A 10146-nucleotide genomic window follows, 5' to 3' on the forward strand; every position below is an offset into this window, starting at 1 on the left:
AAACAACAAGAATATATAACAGAATGCCTGTTTGTAATGCATGCCTTATTTCCAGATACATCTTATTATTTTTTTTAGAAATAAAGATACTGCTATTTTTTTTTAATTTTTAATTTTTTTTTATAAAAAGCAGCATAGACCATAGACAGAAAACAAAAATTTAAACTGCGGGCTGAATAAATTGAAAAGAAGTGCCATTATTTAATCTCTTTTATCAGCAGGGGCTACTGGATTTCCCAGTCTAGTGCAGTTGACATAGTCTTGCGGGCAGTGAGGCGTCAAGCCCGGAACGAGCAATGCGAACAACCTTGCAAACCTCATCAGCCACCCCTCATGATAATCGGCACCTTTCACGTAACCGATAACAAAACTACGAATGAACTCAAATGTAGCTGTCAAGTGATTTGGTATCAGAGCCAATGGCGAGAAATAGTTCTTGTTTGGTTGCTCCCTCAGTACCTGCATGGAAGATCTCATTAATTATTATAGTCAATTTTCTTTGGGTATATATAATATATATGGAACAGATAGGGAGAGAGAAAGATGTAAATTACCATTCCTCTATATAAGCTGTTATAGTAGAAGCAGTCATCGATGTGCTTGAACAAGAGAATTTTATCATCAAAAGGAATTCTTGGTACCATATCATTGCCATACACAAACCTAAAGTATCTCTTCTGTGGCTTATCCAAAAACCCCCGCACGAACATCCCGAATTCAGCGTCACCAACACGTGGCTGTCCGAATGTATACACCCCTTCTAGCCTCTTCAACAAATCCTCCTCTCCATGCAATGCCAAAATACTTGGAAATAGAATAGCCAATGCACCCCCTAGGCTATGGCCCGTTATCAAGAACTTAGCATTTTCGTTTTGCTTCAACACTTCTCTTAGTTGCTCTCGTATGGCATAGTAAGCAAATAAATGTTCGTTGTCGCGCTTTATCTCTTTTGGCCACCCATTTTCCTTTTGTAACCCAAGGGCTTTCATGAAGCCGCCATGGATTTTTCCTTTGCCGGAAATCTCGTACCATGAGAAGTCGATATCAGTGGACCACATGAGTGCGTTGAATGGTTTGGTACCGCAGAAAGATATCACTACCAAATTGGCATCTACGGGCTTGTCGCAGAACATGAAAGCCTGAGTAGAAGTTTCCTCTTCAAATTCTACAAAAAAAAATTTAGAAAATTAATTGGCAAGGCCATTAAAAATAATTTTTTAATGTATAATAATAGTTCAAAGCTTAAAAACCTAGCTTATTCCGAATTTTATAGTTCTTATTCTATAATAATATAGGCAAGGGGAACATTGTTGGTAACTATGTTCATCATTTGGATAGAGCGATGCGCAAGAATTTTTAAAGACTCAGTAAGGACCGAGGAAGAATTGGTACAACAGGTCGCACAGATGCTACAACAATACAAGGGCGCGCTGTAAATCAACCATGTATATATATGGGACAACGGAGGAAGAATATTTTTTTCTCCCCATTTTTTCCTCTTCTTTTCTCTCTTTGTTATCATTTTTAGTTTCTTCGGCTTTCTTTTCGTACTTCTGGCTAGGTAGTTCCATTTCTTGCTTTCCTTCGTTTCTTTACTTTAGCTCAAGTTAATTTGAGCACATTGCGTTTACTTTTCGCTATGCAGCTACATCACTTTGTAACTGCAATTATCAATGAAATATGGGCACGACCCATATTTTTCCTCAAAAAAAATAATAATATTGACTAAGGTCAGGACTCAGGAGAAAATCTCACCATTCCAACAATCAAAGAACTTCAAGAATTCCATCTGCAAAATGAAGAGAGAATATGCAGAAAGAAATTAGTGAATTCCTTTCTAAATAATTATTTTAATTTTGTTATAGCAAAAGATATTGGATGATCCAAATTAGTTATACAGTAAAAATGCGAACCTTCCACTCATTAGTAACTATGGTCTTGATAGCATTCTCATTTTCATATGCTGCCTTTGCTGCCATAATGGAGAGGTGTGCATGGTATTTGCTATTATCAGGCCTTATGTCTGTATCCAAATGAATTCTTCTATCCAACAAACCAATAATAGATCTAAAATCTGATGAGTCCTTATCTGGGCAGTATTTGTTTCCTGCAAAGTATCAATTAATTAATTACTTGGGTTGTATATATAGCATCATATATTATACATCGATTATTTCCAACAGAAAAGACACAAGTTGCATCCAATAAACATATAATTAATCAGAAGCTTATCAAGATACATGTGGATCCATTACTAATATATTGTATAATGCTTTCTATTTGGCAGTACTGCGCGCACATGGTTAAGTTAAATTAATTACATGATAATGCATGCTTTGAGTGGTTGATTTGGTACATTAAAACTAATAAATTATGTTTGACAGCTGGCCTAAGTATCAACTGACTTTGAACAATTCATAACTTAATTGGTCAAGACAAAGAGAGGAGAATCAATATTATCATTAATTGGTATATTTTATACATTGGGATACTCATATATTCCTCAACTGTACAATGAAACCTTATTCAAAATTCAACTTCAAGATAAAACTTTGAGTGAGTCTATGGTAATATGCATATTACGATTTGGCACTGTGCTACGGCTTTATATTCGAGTTTTCAAATTCTAACGGTCGATCCAAACCGTTCATCTTGTTCTCCATATTAATATGTGTTTGGAGACCAAATTTTACATTTTTTGAAATTTTTTTACTATTTTTTGAAATTGATTGAAAATCACTGTTTTTGGATGGTCCAGAATTTTCAGATCAAGTGATTTTCTAAATATCTAAAAAAATAGTAAATTTTTTTAAAAAAATGTAAAATTTGGTCTCCAAATACATATTAATATGGAGAACAAGATGAACGGTTCGGATCGACCGTTAGGATTTGAAAATTTGAATATAGAGCCATAGCATGGTGCCAAATCGTAATATGCATAGTACCATAGACTCACTCTAAAACTTTTATTAATTTGAAGTACTTAAACATTAATATTTCGAATTCCTCTTATGAATTAGTGAGATAGACATTTTGAATGTCTTTTGTTGAATGAACATATCAGATAATTAACACTTCAACTTTTATTTCTGCATTTATTTTTAAGAAACCTTCTAAAATTAAGAGAGCAACTTAAAATCTTAGAACCAACCTTTACATTAAAACATGCAATTGATGCTCTCTGTATATATGAAAAGTCTTCAAAGTCCGGTAAAAGGATCTCATGATTTAGATATTTAAAGTTATATATGTTATTTGATCTTCATTTTAATCGCAAAAAATATTGTAAGTATTACGTATATGCCGATTTTTTTATTTATATCCAAAAAAATAATTAAATTTCAAAAAATAACCAAAGCTGAAGAGGATTTCGAAATCTATTCAAACCGAAATTTTTTTTTCCTGTAATTCAGTCCAAAACTGGAAAAAATTTCTCCGGTTTTAGAATTCCAAAACAGGCCTAAAAAAAAAAATGAAAAGGAGAAACCGTAAAATTTTTTTCCGGTTTCAACTTTTTTTTTTCAGATTTCTTTTTTATTTAAATAGAAATATTTATAATTTATTTATTTTTTGTATTGAAATATTAGAAATATTTAATAAATTTATTTAAAAATAGATGAAATACTATATAATGTGATTTATTATAAAGACTACTACAAATAACCCGGATCAACATTTTTCATGCTGGATTTTTTGCGGCTATAAGAAAAATTAATATATTTATTTATGTGTTATTGGAAAAAAATAAAAATGTTTGGATTCTCAGTTATTGATCCCGGCTCAAAAGTCACTTCTAAGTAAATACAGAAAATATTGTCATCTTTCTAGTACATTTAATTTCTAAAAAGTTGTATATATTTTTGAAAAAAAAAACAAAAATGTTAAGTTATTTAATGATTGTTATTAAAAAGAATTCTCAAAATAGATACAACTTTTTATAAATTAAATGTACTAGAAGGATCACAATATTTTTTGTATTACCTGGAAGTGACTTTTAAACCGGGATCAATAACTCAGATACCAAGTATTTTTATTTTTTTCCAATAACTCATAAAAAAATATATTAATTTTTCTTACAGCCGCAAAAAATCCAGCATGAAAAATGTTGATCCAGGTTATTTGTAGCAGTCTTTCTAATAATTCAAATTATATAGTATTCCATCTATTATTAAAGAAATTTATTAAATATTTCTAATATTTCAATACAAAAAATAAATAAATTATAAATATTTCTATTTAAATAAAAAAAATCTGAAAAAAAAGTTGAAACCGGAAAAAAAATTTACGGTTTCTCCTTTTCATTTTTTTAGGGCCTGTTTTGGAATTCTAAAACCGGAGAAATTTTTTCCGATTTTGGACTGAATTACCGGAAATTTTTTTTCAACTTTGGTTATTTTTTGAAATTTAATTATTTTTTTGGATATAAATAAAAAAATCGGCGTATATGCTTGAAAGAAAAAAAATATATATCCAGAACAATTTTTTTAATTAACCTAAGGCCGGGATAGGTTACTAGAGATGAAAGATGTGTTTTAGATTTGTACAATTGCAAGTAGTTTAAACTTAAGTATACCTTTGAGAAAATTTGCGAAAAATTTCTTGAAGCTACTTTCATTCATGTAAAAGCAATTCAGCCATTTCTCAAGGGCTGCCCCGAACATGGCCATTGGTGTCTCCAAGGCAAGAAGAACCATTTGCACTAAAAGCGACACGACAAGTGCCCATCTACGCCACTTGCTCTCGATCTTCTCCGTTCCATCAGGGCAATCTACTGCCTTATTGTTGCAAACATCGCCCGTGCACAAGAGATGGATTAGATCAAACAATGATACTTCCTTTGGTTTCAAGACCAGGAAATTGTTGAAGGTACCTCCATGACAATGAAAATCCATTTTTCAGAGAGATAAGTAGAGAGAAAGGGAGGTAGTGTTAATTCCTTGTATTTCTTTGCTTGGGAGCAAGTAAACTCGGTTATAGCTTATCTATATAGTAGAAGAAGGCAGACTGTACCACCAACCCACCATTTAAAATGATAAACATATACAATTATCATTATTACAATTTGGTACCCACGTGCTATTTGCCATCCTCATGCATTTTTCCGGGCTATATATCTTGTATATGTTACTGTTATTACTTGAGTTACTAATTAGCAATCTAAGCATGAGCGGACTTAGGATTTTCGTTAGAGGAGGACAAAAAATATCGAATCGAATTTAAATAGCTAATTAAGTTTAAATCCGTTAATTAATTAGATACCCGATAAAAAAAAAAACAATGCTTTAACTTGTACTTTTCAATACTCTGACTTGTAATTTATAAATCTCTAATCTATAATTCTAATTACCAATCATAATTCAAGAAATTTATTTTAATTTTTAATTCTAAATTTTATCCGAATTACTAATCAAACATACAGAGAGAGAGGGCAGAGAAAGGCAAAGTCGATTGAAACGTCTAAATCTCTACTAAAACTTAAAATTTAGGAGGGAGGGGCAGCACTATACGTACTGTGATATTTGAACTAATGATGCACTATACTGTGTAATGTGTTAATAGTTAATACCTACATTTTGCAAAAAAAAAAAAAAAAAAAAAAAATCAGGGTCGGATATTGCTTCTGGAAAGAGAAGGAAACTCTTTTTTTACTCTACTTACCGAACAAAAATGGATGCTTGATTTTACGCGTTTGTAAACTTTTGGATCATGTTGATCAGAACACACGCGAAAAATATGATATACATTCCCATTTGAGAAAGAAAGGTAATCAAAGTGTCATGTAATCATTGGCTTTCCCTATAACACCAAAATAATTGAGGCATGCTAAGCAACAGACTCAGCTCATCTGGCAATTCGGATGCTTAGCTTTATGTATGTATATATCCTAGGGGTGAAAACGGATATGGATAATCCGCTTCGAATCCGAACAAAATCCGTATTCGAATTAAACGGATTTGGATAGTTTCGAATTCAGATAGTTTTGAATTCGGACTCGGATAATTTAAGATAGGATGAATAGGATCCGGATACGGATACAAATAAATTTGTTCATTTGAAAACGGATCGGATATCCGGTTATATCCGAAATGAATTGGGTAAGTAAAATCCAATGGCATCACGTGGGTTCTTTGAAATCCGATCCAGTTATTACCGGTTATAACCGGTTTCTCGTTTAGCATCACGTGGGTTCTTTGAATCTCTTTATAAAAGAATGAATTTTTTAGTGAGAATTGTTTGGGGGCACCCATGGTACATGGAGAAAATTGAATAGTACTTTTTCTTATTTTATTTTCTGATTTTTTTTAAAATTTTGTTAATTAGTATTTGTATTTTAAAATGCTCAACAATTATTCGTTTTACATCTGTATTCGAATTCGTATCTGTGGACAATCCGTTCCGTATTCGTATCCGTTTAAGGCGAATTTGATTTTGAATTTTGATATCTGTTTACTATCCGTATCCATATTCGTATCCGCTCCTTGAAAGACAGCATTATCCGCTCCGTTTTCACCTCGACATTTTTATTTTTACCCCATTAAAAAATTATTTTAATAATAATAACCAAAGTTTAGCAAAAGTTTTAAAAATACCCCACCCGTGGAAATTTTCCACGGGCTGGAATTTTAATTCTTTTTTTTTTTTTTTTATAAAACAGAAATTTGTTTTTATTTTTTATTTTTTCTATTGAAATATTAGAAATGTTGGATATATTTCTTTGAAAATAAATGAAATACAATATAATTTGATTTATTAGAAAGACTGTAACAAATAACCCGGATCAATATTTTTCAGGTCGGATTTTTCGCGGCTGTAAGAAAAATTAATATATTTCTGTATGTGTTATTGGAAAAAAATAAAAATGCTTACATTCTGAGTTATTGATCCCGGTTCAAAAGTCACTTCTATGTAATCTAGAAAATATTGTGATCTTTCTAGGACATTTAATTTATAAAAAGTTGTATCTATTTTGAGAATTCTTTTTGAATAATAATTATTAAATAACTTAAAGTTTTTGTTTTTTTTTTCAAAAATAGATACAACTTTCCATAAATTAAATGTCCTAAAAGGATCACAATATTTTCTAGATTACAAAGAAGTGACTTTTGAACCGGGATCAATAACTCAGAATCTAAGCATTTTTATTTTTTTCCAATGACACATACAAAAATATATTAATTTTTCTTACAGCCGCGAAAAATCCAACCTGAAAAATATTGATCCAGGTTATTTGTTACAATCTTTCTAATAAATCAAATTATATTGTATTCCATCTATTTTCAAAGAAATATATCCAACATTTCTAATATTTCAATACAAAAAATAAAAAATAAAAACAAATTTATGTTTTATAAAAAAAAAAAGGAATTAAAATTCCAGCCCGTGGAAAATTTCCACGGGTGGGGTATTTTTAAAACTTTGGCTAAACTTTGGTTATTATTATTAAAATAATTTTTTAATGGGGTAAAAATAAAAATGTCGGGTTTTCACCCCTAATATATCTATATCATATATATGACCGAAATTTTTAAAAATACCATTTTTTTGAAATTATTAAACCAAAACACCAATTTTGGCTGAAAATTTTATATTTCGCATGGCCGCTTCCTGGAAAAGCGGGCACTTGGAACCGGACCGCTTCGATGGGAAGCGGGCAAATATATGGGCCGCTTCTAGGCCCAGCGGGCTGGCCGCTTTGGGGGCCAGCGGCCACAGTGGCCTTGTGAATAATTGTGTGCGCTATGAAATAATTTCTCAATTGATTCGTAATTAATTCCCATAAAACTAGTACCATTGGATAATTGCCAAACCATCTAAATTGTTTGGGTCTTGGTGCAAAATATCAATTTATTTTTTAAAAAAGAAAAATAAAAGAAGATTACAAAAGCAAAAGAAAGTTGCCTTGTGGTCCCCACCAATTGAGCCCAGTCATGATGATGGCTTATCAAATAATTTATGTATTGCATTGCATTGTTGATTACCATTGGATATGTAATTATGTATTGCATTGTTGCAAGTTATCAAACTAGTACCATTGGATATGTAATTATGTATTGCATTGTTGCAAGATAGCAAGTCCTATTAAAAAAAATATCAATCAAGCAAAGCAAGCAATAGACAGCTAACTTTATATGGTTTCCAATCCTGAGTTGCACCTAACAAGATATTTTAGTGCAAAATTAATTGCCTTCTTTTCATTAACAAGAAGAAAATAAATTAATAAAGTAATGAACAATGAATAAAAAACAGTACCACAGACCACCATCTTACAAGGCAAGAGTCAAATTCTAGATAAGGTGATATTCATTGCTTCTTGCTTCTTATTTTGCATTTAGGTATATCTCTATTCTTATATCAAGCATGTTGATGGTTTTAATTAAAAGATAAAATTTCAAATTGAATATCAGTCTTCTGATTAAATCTTTTGATTCTATGCATTTTTTATGTGTTTTTACGTATATAAGTCTAAATTTATCTAGACACGTACTCGCTACATACAAATTGTATCATTTCTTTATTGGTCTTGATTTCTTTTGATTTTTTAAATATCATTTAAGAAACTTTTAAATTAATTGATAATCGATTGGTATAATCTCTTCATTTCTTTCTATTTTTTTACATCATTTGCGATTGTTATTTGTCATTTTGAATGAGATTTTTTTATATGAAAATATGTCAAAAAGATAAAAAAAAATTATCATTGAATATATTATTTCATATGTCATTTAAGGTTATTTGTCATTTAGTCTAACTTTTTTTTTTATGAAAATATGTCATTTTGTATCGAATATAATCTCTGATTAAATCTTCTCATTCTATAAATGTTTTTTTTAATGTGTTTTTGCATATATAAGTCTAAATTTATTTAGACACGCACTCGTCAGATGCAAATTGTATCATTTTTATTGGTCTTGATTTATTTTGATTTTATAAATATCATTTAAGGAATTTTTAAATTAATTGATAATCAATTGGTCATGTCTTCATTTCTTTCTTTCTTTTTACATCATTTAGGGATGTTATTTGTCATTTTGAATGAGATTATTTATAAAATCTAAAAATATGAAAAAAATGCATTGCTAGAATTAATTCTAAAAATATGAAAAAGTGCATTGCTAGATTTATGAAAACAGGCAAATTGCCTGTTTGCGAAGAGCTCACGTGCAAGTATTGTATAATGACGGCCTTTTAAATACAGCGCATAGTTAAAGAAATACAGCGCATTATTAAAGAAAGAATGACATAATTACATATCCAATGGTATATTGTTTGATAAGTATCTTGCAACAATGCAATACATAATTACATAGTGTGCAATACATAATTATTTGATAAGCTCACAGTGTCCAATGGTAATCAACAATGCAATGCAATACATAAATTATTTGATAAGCCATCATCATGACTGGGCTCAATTGGTGGGGACCACAAGGCAACTTTCTTTTGCTTTTGTAATCTTCTTTTCTTTTTCTTTTTTAAAAAATAAATTGATATTTTGCACCAAGACCCAAACAATTTAGATGGTTCGGCAATTATCCAATGGTACTAGTTTTATGGGAATTAATTACGAATCAATAGAGAAACTATTTCATAGCGCACACAATTATCCACAAGGCCACTGTGGCCGCTGGCCTCCAAAGCGGCCAGCCCGCTGGGCCTAGAAGCGGCCCATATATTTGCCCGCTTCCCATCGAAGCTGCCCGGTTCTAAGTGCCCGCTTCCTGGGGAAGCGGCCATGCAGAATATAAAATTTTCAGCCGAAATTAGTGTTTTGATTTAATTATTTCAAAAAAATGGTATTTTTAAAAATTTCGGTATATATGATAAGTATGCATTATATCAAAATATGTCTAAAGCACCCGGTGAAAATATTAGCACCTTTTCCATAGACTGTAAGTTTAAGTTGGATTTGACTCACATGGCCCCCACGTCAGGTTCAGCTTAATTACACAGAAACTATTTTGATATTTTTCGTGAATAAACTAATAGTCACAATACAGTCATAATTAATTTTTTTAATAATAATAAAAAAATTATTTTGTTGGTGATTAACAAATAACAACCCACAGATATAAAGAAAAATTGTGAAAATGCCATTTTAAAACTTTCAAATTATGAAAATGTCATCCCAAACTTTAAAATTGTAAA

At 30.7% G+C, this 10146-nt stretch overlaps 1 protein-coding gene across 1 annotated transcript; it reads right to left on the reverse strand.

The window, feature by feature from the left end:
* Positions 1 to 45: 45 nt before the first annotated feature.
* LOC144553173 (triacylglycerol lipase OBL1-like) lies at positions 46 to 4967 on the reverse strand. The gene is made up of 5 exons (XM_078301274.1): positions 4574 to 4967; positions 1914 to 2107; positions 1756 to 1789; positions 555 to 1165; positions 46 to 459 (listed from the first exon to the last, which is right to left on the reverse strand). The coding sequence occupies exons 1-5, from the start codon at positions 4890 to 4892 to the stop codon at positions 202 to 204; spliced, it is 1416 nt and encodes a 471-aa protein (XP_078157400.1). The 5' UTR covers positions 4893 to 4967; the 3' UTR covers positions 46 to 201.
* Positions 4968 to 10146: the final 5179 nt, after the last annotated feature.

This window comes from Carex rostrata, chromosome 4 (assembly GCF_964058835.1).
Source record: "Carex rostrata chromosome 4, lpCarRost1.2, whole genome shotgun sequence".
Taxonomy (NCBI): domain Eukaryota; kingdom Viridiplantae; phylum Streptophyta; class Magnoliopsida; order Poales; family Cyperaceae; genus Carex; species Carex rostrata.